General features: G+C 51.5%; 1 protein-coding gene across 2 annotated transcripts; it reads right to left on the minus strand.

The window, feature by feature from the left end:
• Nucleotides 1–13,065: 13,065 nt before the first annotated feature.
• CSF2 (colony stimulating factor 2) lies at nucleotides 13,066–16,345 on the minus strand. 2 transcript variants are annotated; one of them, XM_043913954.1, is made up of 5 exons: nucleotides 15,923–16,345; nucleotides 15,147–15,347; nucleotides 15,005–15,046; nucleotides 14,156–14,281; nucleotides 13,066–13,379 (listed from the first exon to the last, which is right to left on the minus strand). In XM_043913954.1, exons 2-5 carry the CDS (start codon nucleotides 15,303–15,305, stop codon nucleotides 13,272–13,274), a joined length of 435 nt encoding a protein of 144 aa, XP_043769889.1. In that variant the 5' UTR covers nucleotides 15,306–15,347; nucleotides 15,923–16,345; the 3' UTR covers nucleotides 13,066–13,271. The 2 variants fall into 2 exon arrangements, with proteins under 2 accessions (XP_043769889.1, XP_043769888.1); XM_043913953.1 differs by having other exon boundaries at nucleotides 15,147–15,361.
• Between the last annotated feature and the right edge of the window lie 355 nt (nucleotides 16,346–16,700).

The raw sequence follows: 16,700 nt of genomic DNA on the forward strand, positions 1-16,700 counted from the left end.
CTCTGGTCAAGAGTGCCAAAGTCTGATCATCAGGAGGAGGAAAGAGTACTGCTCCATAGCACTACACAATGGGATCCACTTGAGTGCCTCCATTCCTACCCCCAGTTTTGACAGTAAAAGAGACAAGTGCAGCATCCCCAGGCTAAAATCAAATCAGATCAGGAATTAGATCACTCTGTGATAAGGGACTGGGTTATGCCACTGGGGGAGCCACCAAGATGAGTATATACTCAATGTACTCAATGCTAACTGCATGCATGCATGCTCAGTTGTGTCTGACTCTTTGGGACCCCATGGACTGTTGCTGCCAGGCTCCTCTGTCCATGAGATTCCCCAGGCAAGAACACTGGAGTGGGTTGCCATATCCTTCTCTGGAGGATCTTCCTGACCCAGGGATCAAACCTGGGTCTCCTGCACTGCAGGCATATTCTTTACCACTGAGCCACTGAGGAAGCCCAATGCTAACTAAGGGGATCTGAAATAGAAGAGAAGATGAGTCCTGAGGTGGCCCTGAGATCAGCTACAATAGCAGGGGCTGTAGTTCATCTCACTAACCTTCCTCTACTAAGCTTCCTCCACGAAGCCTGGGATCTCTCTCTTTGGCCAGGACCTTTTAGCTCCTCAGATCTCTGGGCCCTGGAGGTCATGGAGGTGAAGAAAGAAGTTGGCCAGTTGGAGCAAAGTATTGTCTGATAACTACAAGGGCACTAGACTACAGCCTCTACCTGGTACTGTCCATTATGCCCACAGTGTCTAGATTCACAGTGGCTTCTAAGACCTCAGGAGGGATGTGGGGGAGCTGTTCCTATCCCACGAGGTTTGGAAGCAGCAGTGGTGTCAGGGATATGAATTGATTCTTGAGTCTGGCTCTGTTGCTGAAAACTTGGCCTCTGTTCACCAGTGCTGAACAGAAATGTGGAGACAGAGTTTTGGGCAAAGTAGAAAAGAATAATTTTCTTGCTTTGCCAGGCAGAGGGGGCCACAGGGGGTTAATGCCCTCAAAACTGTGTGCCCTGCCCTGGAGTGGGTAGCAACCAATCTTAGAGTGTCTAGAGAGTGGGGTGTGACCAGCTTGTGGACACTGATTGGTTGGTAGTGAGGTAATTGGGAGTCAGGATCATCAACCTTCTGGTTCCAACTGGTCTGCGGTCTACGTGCTTGTGGGCAGCATCAGTTAACTTCTTCCAGCTGGTGGAAGTATCTACAAAACAGGTCAAAGGACATGGCTCAGAATATTATCTCTAATTCTTGGGGAAGAACTAAAAGGTCCTTGACTTTGTTTAATAACTGTCTGTGTGCGTGCTAATCACTTCAGTTGTGTCCAACTCTTTGTGACCCTGTGGACTGTAGCCTGCCAGGCTCCTCTGTCCATGGGATTCTCCAGCAAGAATACTGGAGTGGGCTGCCATGACCTCCTCCAGGGGATCTTCCTGACCCAGGGATCGAACTCACATCTCCTGCAACTCCTGCATTACAGGCAGATTCTTTACCGCTGAGCCACCGGGGAAGCCCTTATTTAACAGCTAAAGTATTGTTTTGTCTTGCTTGACTATTTTGCTTTCTTTTGTATTTTCTCACTTCTCTGGTTAAACTTATTCTTTGACTAAAGTTTTTCTACAGACAAAAGGCAGGCAGAGGACATGGGTTGGGGAGGGGGTGGCGGTTATTCTGTGAAGGCCTCATAGGGTCCTGCTCAGTTATAGCTCCAGGGACAGTGAGAGCCACAACCTGCTCCCTTCCTGAGGATCATGGGGAAGGGGGAGTTGTGGCCCTGGAAAGAGCCTCTCAAAGTCTCTGATTGCAGTGCTGGGAAAGAAACTCCAAGAGCCTCTAGGGCTGAGCGCAGGACAACCTGCCCACTCACACCCTGACCACAGCGGCAGCTATGTCTTTGTCTCTGCTGGGATCCTAAGCCTGTCTGTTCATTGGTCTCCATGTCTGTCAGTCCGTCCCTGCCACTGTCTCCAGCTGGTCTTTCCATATATTCCTTCCAAGCTTTGGCTGAATCTGTCAGTACCAGGGACTTGGTCAGTGTCTGTCCATCTCTTACTGTCAGGATCCTCAGACAGTCTCTTTCTCACCGTCATGGGTCTGTTCTATCTATTTGTTTGCCTGTGACACCTGGACTTCTGGACTGGATGACATTAAGGAAAGAAGCTCCTTCCCATGGGGGTTCCTACCCCCTAAGCTCCACGGGGGTTCATGATAACTACAGGACCCAGGCCCACAGCCATGCCTAGTGTTTTTGTTTGGTCTGGAGCCCAAAGGACAGTTTGGTCTGCTTAGAGACTCATCACTGTCTCTAAGCAGACCAAAGCATCAAAGGCATAGGAGCCTTCGGTGCAAATGTGTCCGAGGGAATGGCCTGAGACTCTTGCAGCTTCCTGTGATTTCTTCCTGGGTTCCAAAACTGGTTGGTGTACATTTCTAGAGATTGTACCTGTGAGAGATATTAGGGTCTGAGTCACAGGTCTTCTGTGAATCTAGGCTGGGCACAGCCCTGCCTCTGGCTAGAGCTTCTGTTTCACTTGAAGACCTGGGAGGGCTGATAGCAACTGCCCTGGAGAGATCCTGGTAGGAAAAGGGACCTAAGAGTTGTGTGGGTCATTCAGGGAGACCTTCCTGGGTGTGGGGAGGGTGGATGGGACTATGAGTTATCATATAGTTTCTGACTCGAAGCTGTGGCTCTAGCAACAGTTGCTGTTTCCTTGGCCTCCACTCCCAGCACATGAAATGGCACCACCCTTATCCAGCCCTGCTGGCGCAAGAGGCCTGGGCAGGAGCCAGGGCCTCCGCCAGGACAACTTGGGGCTGCCCCAGGCTCTAGGCAGGAGGAAGTATGACACATTGCCAGGGAGCTAGGCTTCCCTCCCTTCTTCTGCTTCCTTTGAGGTAGTTTCTAAATCCGTTAAGTGGGAGAGGGAGCAGGCCAGCTATGCTGATGTTAGTTTCTCAGCTCCCCTGGCTCCTGGGTGACCCAAGGTCATCCTCTTGGCTCGTCTTTCAGACGCTGACGTTGATAAGGATAATGATAACAGATCTCTGGTTGTGTGTGGAGGACCTTTTAGGCTGGTACTGATATTTGCCCCACAGAGCCTTTTCTAAACTTTGGGAAATTCATGCTGCCTTTCCATGCTGATGTCCATAAAACCTGTATTTCTATTAATCAGAGGTGAGAAGCGGCTCACTTTTCTCAGACCCTGGAACACAGTCACTGCTGGCACCTATGCAGTGAGGGGTCCTCCCCAGACTTAGGGGATAAAGTTATAGTTCAGAGCAGATCCCTCATAGTCCCCCAACAGATGATAGTGCTCCCCTAAGGCTTCCCTGGTGGTGCAATGGGTAAAGAATCTGCCTGCAATGCAGAAGAATCAGGAGACGTGGATTCAATCCCTGGACTGGGAAGATCCCCTGAAGAAAGACGTGGCAACACTCCGGTATTCTTGCCTGGAGAATCCCATGGACAGAGAAGCCTGGGGGGCTACAGTCCACAGGGTTGCAGAGTCAGACATGACTGAGGCAACTGAACACACATGCATGCAAGGCCTAGAAAGCAAGCCTCAGAGTAAATGTTGAGGAGGAGGATGCCCCAGGAGAGGATGTGTCCATCTCCCACTAGACACTGTTCTGTCCCATTGGGAGAAAAACATTAGCTGTTTGACGAGGATGCATTCCAGGCACAGGGGCCTGGGGATGGTAGGAGAACTGCAGCTGGTTCCTGTTCCTGGGACCCGGGGCTGCTGTGAGGGAGACAAAAGGCTATAAGCAGTGAGGCTGGAGGGGTCTCCAGGACTGTGTACCTAGAGTGGCAGGTCTTAGAAGAGACCAAAGGAGCTCACACTGAGCCAGCAGGGAGCCCCTGGCCAACCTTGGACCAGACTTAGTCAAATTTGGGTTTTGTTTCCCATAGCCAGCCTAATGCACTAAAAGGGAAGCACCTCAAGTGTTGGGTTCTGTGCAGAGCCTGGCATAATTCTTGATACTTTGTAGGAGTCAGTAAATATTTGTTGAGTGAATTAATAGGTACATGAATCCATCTGACTGCTTGGAAGCACAGCAGGAGGGATCCAGCTAGAGATGAGTGTCCATGGGACAGTCGTGGTAGTCATCTTTGGGGGTGCAGGGTGGGTGGACCAGGGTGAGGCTGTGTGATAGAAGTGGAAAGATTTGACAGGGGCCAGGAAGGTGAAAGCACCAGGACATGGCCGGAGACTGACCAGGGAGCTGAGACCCCAGGAGGACCCCAGACTGGTTTGACCTGGTCTCTCCTCTAGGACAGTGGCACATCACAGTTTAGGCCCTTCTTGAGCTGACTCCCCCAGTGAGACCCTGGAGATGCTGAAAGTCGAGGCAGCCTACCCACAGCCAGGACAGCATGTGGAGCTGGTGAGCAACAAACTAGCTAATTTCTGCTCTTCTCAGTGCAGGTGCTTCAGTGCAGCCTGCCCAAGCTGAGCCTCCCAAGGACAGTCCCCTCAGCCCTGTGAGCAAGGGCCAACCTTGGACTAGACTTAGTCGGATTTGGGTTTTGTTTCCCAACAATTGGCTTGTCAGAATGTTGATGGTTGGGCAAGACTGAACAATATAGAGAAGAATTCCAATAATGATGAGAATGTTCAGGAAACAGCTTCGGATCATGTGAAGGGAAAGGAGAGATCCCCTGTCTGATGGACAAGCAGTACCTACAAAAGGCAGGAAGACCAGCAACAATGTTGTTTATAAAAGACTTCCTTGGAAAAAAGTGTGACAGTACCAGCTAAGCTAAAATATGTAAATCCTATGATCCAGTAATCCCACACCATACTCAGCATTTCCAACAGAAATGCATACATACACTCACCAAAATACGAGTACAAGAGTGTTTGTAGTTGCTTTACTTATATTGACTAGAAAGCACAAATGGCCAAAATATTCATCAGCATAAAAATAAGAAAATGTATTTGGGATGCAGTGGAATACTACACAGAAACAGACTGCAATTACGTGCAACAACCAGATAGAATATTTAACAAAAGAAGTCAAACTTAAAAGAGAGTGCAGCCTATGATTCCACTTCATCTGAGTTCAAGAATAGGCAAAACAACTATGTGGTGATAGAGCTTAAAAGGTGGCTGCACCTAGGAGAGTGGATACTGACTAGGAGGGAGAGAGCACAGGAAGCCTCTGGGGCACTGGAAAATGTTCTCCGTCTTGCTCCAAGTGCTGGTTTTATCAGTATAAACATATATATAATTCACTGAACTGTACACTTAAGATTTGTGTACTTTATTGTACAATAACTGATTTTTTTTAAGTAAAATAATTTTAAAAGGCTTTTTTTTCAGCGTCTAGAAGAACCCTAGAATCTTGAAGGAAATGCCAACCTTCACATTAGGTGAGGGCTCAAGAGCCGTGCTTGAGGGCAGAACCTAGGGAGTTTGTGCTCATCTTCCTTTGAAGTCAAGAAAAAGAAAATGGAGAAAAAATTTTGATTAATCATTTCTAGGTTGAAAGAACAGGTCTGGGCCAGAGATAACATCAGTGGCAGCATCATGAAACTGTTTAACTGTTATCTCAAACCACAATGAAAAATAACTTGTGAAGCTGCATCCTTATTGGCAGCCATAACTCACGGGTCTCCTAATAGGAGGGAAATTGGTCAGTCTTTTCCGAGGGTGAAGTCTGTGCCCTGTAGCCCTTTTAAGAGCCTAGAAAGAAGGCTTCTGTGGAACCAGGTCTAGGATTCTCTGTCTGGCTCACCTCCTGTGTGGTCATGCGGAAGTCCCAGGTCTTTCTGGGTCTTAGGCAGAGAGCTGCCAGCACCAACAGTGGGTAAGATGGCCCTTCCTCATCCCCAGCTCCCCTTTTGGGGGTTGGCTCTACTTGGACTTGCTCTGCAGACCTGGATGCCATGAGCATTCCAGCCTTCCCTCTCTTCAGAGGAATAGGGCCAATATCAGGGTGCTCTCAGCAGTGTTCTGACCTAGACCTTGGGCGTCAGGGCCCTGCATCTAGCTGGGCCTCCTTGTGTCAGGCTGGGGCCTCTCTGTCCCTGCCACAGCCCCACTTCATAGATAAGAAAATGAGGCCCGAGACAACCTACATGCCAGATTCCTTATTTGTGAAGCCCATATAACAAGGTGGGAGGGTCCCGAGGAGCTGCTTCTGGAGCTACAACAACCAGCCTTGTACATTCAACACAAGCAACTTTGCTCAGAAGCCCATGTAGGCACAGTATGTACCTGGTCCATGCAGCCCCTGCCTTCCCCTTCCAGTCATATGGATTTGAATTCCCAAGCACACACATATGCAGGAAGCCAGAGGTGTAAGGACTCAGGCCCTGATTTCCAGGGCCAGTCCTGCTCACTTGGGGCTGGCTGGCAGGCCAGCTGTATAGCCCCAAAGTGAGAATCCACAGGACGGTTGTAAAGAAAATCGAGGATGCCTGAACATCACCTTGCAGTCTCCAGGCCCAAACTGAGAGCTGCCCTGCCTGCCAAGGAGGAGCAGACAGGCCTCTTTTGCTATCCATGCTATCTCAGAGAGAAAGTATTGGTGCTCTGGACCTTCAGACATGGGTTCAGTCCCTGGGTCGGGAAGATCCCCTGGAGAAGGGAATGGCACCCCACTCCAATATTCTTGCCTGGAGAACTCCATGGACAGAGGAGCCAGGCAGGCTACGGTCCACGGGACTGCAAAGAGTCGGACTTGACTGAGCATGCACAAGCATGGGCTGTGAAGGATACAGTCTGCGTTGTAAGCTAATCACCAGCATCTTGTGGCTGAACAACCAATTTAGGGAATCAGTCGATGCGCTGTAAGCCACCACTGAGCACCCCATTTTTCTGGGGACACTGAGGATGCAGATTTTCTATAAGCAAAGGCACCATTTGATGCCCACTGACCTTGGCCTTCAGCTTTTCTCCTCCAAGACCACACTCAAAACCATGACAGGGTAGAAAACCAAGGAGAAAACTCAACCTGCCATCCCACCATCTAAATCATAATCTTAGTTCTCTTCTGGCTCTTGGCCCACAGGGGGGTCATCCTGGCAATAATAATAATAGCATCCTGGGCCTTTCACAAACGCTTTGATACGTTGTCATGTTAGCTTCCATTGTTGTTCATTGTTTCATTTCATGGAGAGGCAGATTGTTTCTGTGGAGCTTCTCTCCTCTGTCTTTCAAGTGATCTCCCTGAAGGTGAATGCGGAGTCAAAGGATGTGAACGCACTGTGGCCCTGACAGAAACTGCCATGTGGCTGCCAGTGGGGCGATTCCAGTTCTCAAGGCCTAGCCTTTGAGAGGGCTGCCCTGCTGCTTCAGTGAAAGGCTTCGATTCCTGGGTCCATCTTCAGTACCACTGACTTCTGAGGCAGGATGGGGCCCCAGGAAGCAGAAGGCTATATCAGGTTTGGGTGGTCCCTGGGGGGATCCCTGTGAAGGGAATGGACTTTTTGTGTCCTGGGAAGTCTTGATGTATGGGGGAGCCCATCTCCTCAGACCACGTAGCCCTGTTCCTCCTCCTGGTCTAGAGGTGGGCCTGGCATAGGCCTACCCATGGTTATCTCCCATAAAAGAATATAATTTGAACTTGTTTCCCAGCCTCTTAGGGAAAGAGAGTACCCAGGACAGTCAGAGCCACGCTTCTTGTGCCTAGGTGTCTGGCCTGGAGCTCCGGCTTTACAATGTGCCTGCCTGTCCTTAGGTCCCGAGGGAGAAGGGTCAGTAGGCTCCCAGAGAGCTGTGGGCTCAGACCTGCCTGGGTCTCCAGAGCAGTGCCCACATGGCCCTCCTACCTGGTTCCAGCCCCAGAAGGCTCCCCAGGACTACTGTCCAGATCTGAGACTAATGGAGGGGAAAACTGGGGCGCATGGAAAATACAGACGGCCCTCACTGCAGGGTCTCTTCGTGGATTTGGTGGCCTTGGCCAGGGCTTAAGGCTTTCAGGGGGATGAAGATAGTTAGTCCGGGTAGTATGGCTGCCTCCCTACTGTGTTCATTCCTGACTTTCCTTTCTCTCAGGAGAGGCACCAGAGCCTGTCAACCTGTTTACCTAGAGTTGAGCCAGGTGCCTGGAGGTTCTCTACCTTGATGAATACTCTGAACCTAGGCTGTAGTCCAGCCTCAGGGGCTAGAGCCACCCCTGCCTTTGTGGATTTTGACTGAGAGACTGGGGCATCTGTCCAAGGTCACACAGCAAGCTAGCGGCAAGCCAGGCTCATGCATACCCTGCTGTCCTGAACACAGCAGCGAGATTACAAGGGTGTTCATGAAAGCCCCCAACCTTCTACTGTCAGGTGTCTCTGGCTGAGAGGAGGCTGGGCGTCGAAGTAGCAGTTCTTCCTGCCAGCATATCTCAGCAACTCCATGCTGCCGTGCACCCCACAGACCCTGCTGCCAGTCACAGAGGAATGGTCTCGGAAACTCTGAGCACCTGTGTGGTTTGCCCAAGTGACAGGAACTCATAGCCTCTGGGGACTGGACCATGGGCTTTCTCTGGGCCGAAACCAACCTTGGCCCCTGGCCCTGTAGCGGCTGAACCTGAATCACAGAGCCACCCTCAATGTTCTGAGATAATTTGGCCACTTCCCTCAGTCACACTTGAGACTGACCTCCATCCTGAAGTGGTCCTCACCATGGAGATGAGCTGGAAGTGGTCTGAAAATCATGGGGCAAAAGGTGAGTGTGGGGAGGGCTGTAGTGGGTCTGCGTGCTGGCTGCAGGCACAGTCTGAGGCTTTACAGCAGAGTAAGGTAGATTTGGAGACTCTGTACAAGTCCTGCCTGGGCTTAGTTGTGGTTACAGCTTGATGCCTATTTATATTCCAGAACAGTAGATCTTTATCTTTCCCGGTTTGTTGAACAAGTTCATGGTCTGAAGGTCTGGATTGTAGGAAGCTGTTTGGATTGTGGGGTAATCCCAGTCACCTCTAATAAATGGTTCAAATAATTAGGGTTAGGGTTAGAATTGAAAGTGGGTACATTGACATGAATCAGCCATGGAGTTACATGTATGACAAAACCCACTTCAATATTGTAAAGTAATTAGCCTCCAACTAATAAAAATAAATGGGAAAAAAAAAAGAATTGAAAGTGGGTAGGGGTTAGAGCTTGGTAGCCCAATGTGGCAGCATTTCAAGACCCGAGTGACTGGTGGATCCCCAACCAGCAAGGCCCCATGCTTTGGGGATGCGAGGGTGTTAATAGTTGGGGAGTGGGCTATTAGGTCAAGGAGATGCTTGGAGAGTGTCCTTGGGTTTGTGAGGGGCTCAGTAAGCCAGGAGAGGGGCTTTGAAGTTAGTTTGCTGGCTGAGATAAAGCTGAGGGTTTGGAAATGTTCTGAGCCCCCATGGGCCCCCTAGCCTGGTCCAGGTCCCCCACTGTGCTGAGTCCTCTGTGAGTAGCCTAAAATCCCCCGTTCTCCTGAGCCATTTACTAGGTTTGACTCTTCTGTGGCCGCACTGAGTCCTCAGGTGGAGGGGCTGGTGGGGAGGAGGATCCAGTGAACTTAGAGCTGCAGTAGAAGCCCAGGTAGGGAGGGCCTTGGACCTTTGGATCAGGCGTGGACGGGTGCTGAGTGAGGCTGGGGAGGGGTGTCCGGGAGCAGATCTGATGTGAGTTTTAAAGGACACAGGGAGGAGAGGAGCGGGAACAAACTGCACTGATGGGGCTCCTGCCGCAGGTCCCCTGGTGCTGGAAGCACATCGAAGGGGCAGATGAGGGTGGTTTCCCACTCGCCTTCCTGGGCCTCTCTTCCTGAGAGACCCTGGCCCTCCAGGTCAGAAGCCTTGGTTATGGGGCCAGCAACCCCATCCCCTTACCCCTCTCGGTCTATCAGGGCCCCAGAGAGACTGAACACTGTCACAACTCTTACGAGCATTTCCTTACCCCAGCTTTATTAAGGCAACAAGTGCTGATGCATCAGTTACAGAAATACTTCCTCAAGCACACCCCTACCATTACCCACCCTCAGCCCCATCTGCTGACCCAGGGCCAGAAAACTCTCACCCCACCCCGGCTGTAAATTGTTCTGAGGCTCCTCCAGCCCCATCTCCTGAAACTCTCAGGGCTTCAGGACGTGAGAGGACGAGGTCTCAGAGGATGCCCTTGATCCTTTTACAAGATTTCCATCCTTCTATAGATATGACAACACTCTGTAAAGCTTCTTTGAACTTTGAGAAGTTACTTTTCTCAGTAATACAGTTGTGTCCTGTTAGCTAAATAAGAAACACATAATTAAGTTCTCTTCTTAGCAGAAAAAAAAAAGTAAAAGCAAACTCTGTTCTCCCAGCCCTGTAAGACCCATCTATCTACCTAGGAGGTAACTCAGGCAAACCCTCCCCATCTGTCTTCACTGGGCACCATCTGGTGATGGTTGAGCCACAGGACTGAGGATCATCCATTACTTTAGGGAGAGACCCAGCAGAGTGTGGGGAGGTCTCCTGGCTTCCCAGGACAGGGACACAAGGACGTGCAGGGTGGGAGGACACAGGAGACAAACAGTAAGGTGGGCAAAGAGCAGGGAAGCTCAGTTGTTTCCCCACAACATCCCCCCCTAAGCCACTACCCATCCCCACACCGTGGGCTCCCAGTGGAGTTCCTTAGCCTAAGAAGGGGCACCAAGAGCAAGGCAAACCAGAGCCAGTTAAGACTCGCCACCTGACCGGGGTTGGCCCTGAGTGCCCTTCCCTCTCCCAGGCTGAGTCCATGCCCTGATCTGTTCCGTGCATACGGGCTTGGCAGAGGGTAAACAAAAATGTCTAGAATAACCCCTGAATCCCCCACTCCCCTAAGCCTCAGTCCCTGTCAGTGAGTGGACTTCTTTTGCATGACAAAGTAGTATATGAAGCCTCACATGTGGCAAATGGGGGCCCTAAGAAGCCGTTTGCCCCACTGGGCCTCCGGCTGTGGTGGCGAGAGAAATGATGTCTCAGGTTCCCCTAAGAACAACTTACTTTCAGCTTTGGGCAGATTTCGGTGAGTTGCCTCATGTTCTTACAGACTTTTTCTATGTGACAGTCATTCTTGTGTTTCGTAGAGATGTTATTCAGGGTGGAGATGAAGCCCTCTATAAACTTCCCATAGCAGAGTTCCTGAAACAGAGTTGGGGGCATTGAGTTGAGGGTCTGCTGACCCTCAACCTCATCCATTCCTAGCTACCCCGGCCACATGGAACCCTGGACTCAAATTCAGGCCAAGGTAACCAGGGATGGTTGAGGTTTGCAGTGGGTTTCTTGTCTCTCCCTAGGCATGGGGCTGCTCTGGGATAGTGATCAAAGAGTCCAGCAAAACCTGGTTGCTGGTTCATCTGTGGCCTGAGCCGGAGACTTCATCTTCAAACTCCTAACTTTCTCCCCAGATTTCTTGACTCAATAGCTTTTGTTCTTGTCTCTGCCCTGGGATTTCCCTTTCAAGTGTGGTCAGAAATGACCATGGGGTGACTGCTCCTTACCTCACTGGTGTTCTGAGGCCTTTCAAAGGAACCCTGGAAGCAGGAAAAGTTGGTTAGAAACACAGAGGGCCACTGAGAGCTAAGTGATGTTTGATGAAGACCCAGACTTACCTTGTATGTAACGTTGTCAGCCATGAGTTCTTTCTCAATCTCAGCACAGACTGCTGTGTGATTGTCCTGAATAGACCCACTGACTATCTTCATCGGGGCGGAATGGCTTTCCAAGACCCATGACACAGAAGCCAGGAGCACGTACAGGTACATGGTATGACTTGAAGGTGGCTCCAAGCTGATCCGAACCCTGGGCTTGATAGCATTTCTGTGAGGAGATGTACCTATATATGAGAGTCTGAGGAAATGCTACATCTCTTATCAGTTATCATTGGTTTACGTGGAAGACAGCGAGGATCTACGTTATCTCTGGGCGAGATGTGTTTTTCATGGTTTGACTATGACTACATCATACTCTGTGGATTCTTGTCTTTGCTAAAATTCAGGTTTGGTCTAAGAATTTTTATTTATAATCGCATCTAAAGTCATGACCTTTCCGCCTGTGTGTGGGGCAGGTCTTTGACCAGGACTGGTGCTGACTACAGTTGATGGCCTGAGCAGAGCAAGCAAGTAGGGTGGAGAAAAAGAACAGGCAGGAGCTAAAATGCACCAAATAAGCTTCCCCAGGTCCACCCTTCAAGGTAAAGGCTAGCCATGCTGCCCACTTGACACTTAGGGAGAGACCCACTTCCTCACAGACCCCAGAAGGGACCCTGGAGGACAGGTTCGGGAACAAGGCCTCCAGCCCCATTGACAAAGCAAGCGGAGGAAGGAGAAATACTGTTTTCCCAGTCTGAAGGCCATGGATTTGGGGGGAACGTGCCGGATTGCATGCAGAGCTTCATGGAAAACCAAAAACCAACTCAGAAAAACGCCACACGAGAGCCATGTATCAACAAATTATGCACTTACATTCTGACACTCAGAGATTAAGATCACCCATTTGGGGGAAAGTTTGGTAAATATGCTGAGCTCTGACCCCTGTGGTTTGGTTTCTTTTCCCCTGAACAGCTAGTCTATCTACTGGTTCACCTTGGGAGTGGTTGAAGCCCTGAGTATGAGGGGCAGGGCATGGCCAGGGTCTGGGCCTCCGAAGGGCCGATTCAGCCAGTGACCCAGCCAAGCCTCAGGAATCCCCCACCTGCCCAAGAAGGATGATGACCCTTCTCTGGAGCAAGATTCCCACTGTCTGGGTTACTTGGCCTTCCAAGTGAACCTGGAAACCTCTCTCTGGGGTGGGAACCTTTGAGCATCCAGGGAAGCATGTCCACAAGTGCAGAAGGTCATACTCGGGTGGGCTCCCACCTCCCTGTGCTCTGACAGTGCTGTCTGTCCAATTGTGCCCGATCTGCAGGCCCCAGCCCCCTCCCCCAACTCCCAGCTTCCTCCCCTCCCTGCCCTGGTCCAGGGACGAGAGCACCTTGAACATTTGCTCATGGTTGAAAACAAACTGGAAAACTGCACAAATAAGAACAGACTTTTAATAATTTATTATTATAGAAAAACATCTCGAATAAATATAGGGTATGAGCTTAAATAAATAAATAAATAAATATTAAAATACATAAATATATAAATAAATATTACTGATCCCTGCCAGTGTAAAACATTTCCCGTTTCCCCAGGGTCAACATGGCCCTGAACAAGTCAGTGTCCCCCTATAGCTCTGGCCCTCCCTGTGGTCCCTCCAGTGTGAAGATCCTGAGTTTTCTTTGGCTCTTTGTGGGTAGGAGGGCAGCGATCTGTGAGGTAAGCTCCCAGGCTGGCTTCCAGCTGGTCTGGCCTGCTTCACTTTTGGACTGGTTCCCAGCAGTCAAAGGGAATGATAAAAAGGAAATCCTTCAGGTTCTCTTTGAAACTTTTGAAGGTGATAGTCTGGGTTTCACAGGAAGTTTCCTTAAGAAAGAAAAGGAAAAAAAACCTGAGTCCAGGCATGAGTGGGTAACGTGGGGGAGGCATCAGCATGTTTCTGTGCTGCCTCTTAGAACTCACAGGTTAGAAGGCCTGAATGGGGCCCGCCTGCTGACATGGGTCAGGTGACATCTTGCCACTCATGCGTCACCCAAAGGGTGCACAGCGCTGTCACTGGCAGCTGGACCAGGGGCCCAGTAAAAGTGCAAGACAGACGCTGGTCTGCTGGACAGCTGGGCCACTGCGTCTTTGGTCCCAGGCCAGGGCTCAAAACTGAGCCCCGGCTGTCTCTAGGAGCCCAGAATGAGCACATTCCAAGGCCACAGACCTCACTTTTCCCACAGGGAAGGAATGTTTGGGGCCTTTTTCCATTCCGAGTAAGCGTTCCTCCTTGCTCCGATGCAATCCAGGCAGCCCAGGAGGGACCAGGGGAAAGTCCTTTTAGGAGGAGGCACTTGGGCCATGGAACTTCCTCTGGGCCTTAGGCAGGTCTTGAGTTTCCTTGTATTTGCCTCACCTCTGACATCATTAATGGTAATAACAAGCAAGGTAGCAGCTCCCGCTAGGACATGATACGGGCTCTTGAGCTCCAGGACTTTAACACCTAGAGTGGTTCCCTCTCAGGAAGGGCTGATCATTATACATCTATTGATTCAAACCACTTGGGGTCCCAAATGCCCACAGCCAAAGGTGTCTCCCCACTATTTCTCTGCCCTCCTCGGGTGAGACCTTCCTGCTTGGGGACTGATGGGGGCACTCACCTGGGTGGGGGGGCAGTGTTGCTCGTAGTGCCTGGCCATCATGGTCAGGGAGCCCGAGAGACTGGTGAGGCTGCCCCGCAGGCCCTGCTTGTACAGCTTCAGGCGAGTCTGCAGGCATGTCGGCTCCTGTGGGAAATATCCACACCTTGGTGAGCAGTGGCCGAGTGTGCCCTGGTGGGCCCAGGACATCCTCCCCATCACTGCTCCCTGTTCTCATCCCACTCTCCCAAGAGCAGGGTCTAGGAGGGGCACAGGATTATTCCTGACTAAGCTCAGGCTAGGCCCTGTCATACACACCGCCTTGTCCCCCCATCCACTGCAGACGAATCTGACTCGCCCTCACCACTCAGCTCAGGCCACCACCAGCCGGCACAGCCACATGCCCATGGTCTGGTATCTCAGGAGGGTCCCCGCCCCCAGAAAAGGAGATCTCTGGTCCTCCCACCCTTCAGGGGGAAGGGGGTGGGGGGCTTGCCCAGACCTGCTGTGCGAACATAGTTGCTCCTGATGAAACCCTTCTGTGCCTTTCAGTGGCCAGCACGGTGTCCACAGGGCTTGGCGTCAGGGCACAGTGAGTGTCCCAAGCCCGCACCCCCAATCTCATGACATAACCCCCACCTGTCCCATGGTGACCCCTACACCCTTGAACACTAGGTCTGTCCATGGCTGCTCAGCTGATAAAGGAGTTCACATGACTGCCACAGGGGCAAGGCCTCCTAAGCAACCCTCCTTCTGGCAGGCAGCTGGCTGGAGAGAAAGTGGACAACCCTGTGAGGGTCCATCTAAACTGGAGTCAGTCCCCAGGGCAGAGGCCTTTGGGAAAAGGTGTGTCAGAGAGAAGCATCTTACCTGGGAGTCAAACATTTCAGAGACGACTTCTACTGTTTCATTCTGTAGAAAAGGAAAATGTTCTGTTATCGAGCTGACAGGCAGGACTAGTCCAGGCCAGCAGGGTGGCCCAGGCGTGGCCTGTGCTCCCTCCCTCACTCACCATCACAGCAGCAGTGTCACTGCTGTGGTTCAGAAGGCTCAGGGCCTCCTTGATGGCATCCACATGCTGCCAGGGCCGGGTGACAGGGCTGGCTGGGCGAGTGGGTGCGGAGAAGCTGCAGACCACAGTGCCCAGGAGAAGCAGGTTCTGCAGCCACATCCTCTTGAGGACTTTAGCCTTTCTCTCTGAGCACTGGGCTCACTGGCAAAAGAGCTCTTATATACACAGTTAGAGGAAATGATTAATGGTGACCACAGAACGCCAGGGAGGCGGGGGAACTACCTGAACTGTGGAATCTCCTGGCCCTTATCAGCTACACATGGAACGGTGAGCCTTTCCCCGAGGTGGTCAGGCTTGGGGGTTTTCACTAATGAGCCCTTCCAAGAATTGGCAGCCCACCTGCCTGCTTTCTTGAGCATTCTCCAGCCCTCCCCAGCAGTCTGACCTGCCAAGGCTTCCCCCTCCCTCTGAGGGGCCTCTGGGTACAGCTTGGACTTCCTGGCCTGAAGTGGCCAGGGCGGGGCCTGGAAGACACTGGATTGGGCTTCTACCCCTGCCCCCACCCTTGGCTCCCCATCCTGCCTGTGTCCCAAGAAGCCTTTGGGCTGGCTGAGCTACACTGGGGCCCATTCCGACCCCAGTCTCCCCTTCTCCTCCTAGAGCCCACAGCTCTGGCCACAGTGAGAGACTGGAGTGTGAGGAAGACTCTCACAGGCCTGCCTCACTGCCCACCTAGGCAGATTCCAGCCCAATGACATGGTCCTGAGACAGCTCACCTCAGCTCCTACCAAGGGTCCAGAGCAGTCAGCAAGCTGTGCCCATCCAGGGCCCTCTGCCTCACAGCTCCTGTGATCTGAGGGAATAACAACCGTATGCATGTCCAGCCAGAAAGATTCCAGAATGTTCCTCCACAGTGAAATCTCATCTGAAAGCAACAGTCCTGGTGTACACAGCCATATTCAGCTCCCAAGCTGCATAGGTGGGTTGGGTCTCTCAGCTGGGGTGGGTCAGGGTTCTGAGTTCAAAGCCTGCCTCCAACACCACCTTGCCGAGTGACTCTTCTTCTGAGTTGTGTGAACCTCGCTTCGCTCTGCAGGGCAGACTGTCCCCTTTGAGGTGGGCGCTGTGCTCCTATCTACAGCCTCTTGCAGGCACCCAGCAGGGTCGTGGCTTCATCCACAGGAGGTACAGGGGACAACGGCTTCTTAACCAAGGTTCTTCCAGGCTTAACTTCCTATGTGGCCCCAGTGCCAGCCTACCTCCAGCTCAGCAGCCTCCCTGTGGAACAGGAACTGCTTCTGGAAAGGTCACAGGCTCTTGAGGGGCTAAGAAGTGTTTGATTTTCACAATGGACTTTGGAGAGGACGGCATGAATTGGTGTTTACTTCCCCATGCTGTAAGTTTCATTGTTGAAGGGGTATGGGTCCACACACTTCCGTATCTTGAGTGTTCATGTGCCAGTGTGATTGCTGTCTATACTTACAGATGTGTCAGGAGGGGAGGGTATTTTATGTGAGGTGCATCTGTGTGAGCCCCCATGCCTCTGCAGGTGCC

This window comes from Cervus elaphus, chromosome 9 (genome assembly GCF_910594005.1).
Source record: "Cervus elaphus chromosome 9, mCerEla1.1, whole genome shotgun sequence".
In the NCBI taxonomy this organism is placed as follows: domain Eukaryota; kingdom Metazoa; phylum Chordata; class Mammalia; order Artiodactyla; family Cervidae; genus Cervus; species Cervus elaphus.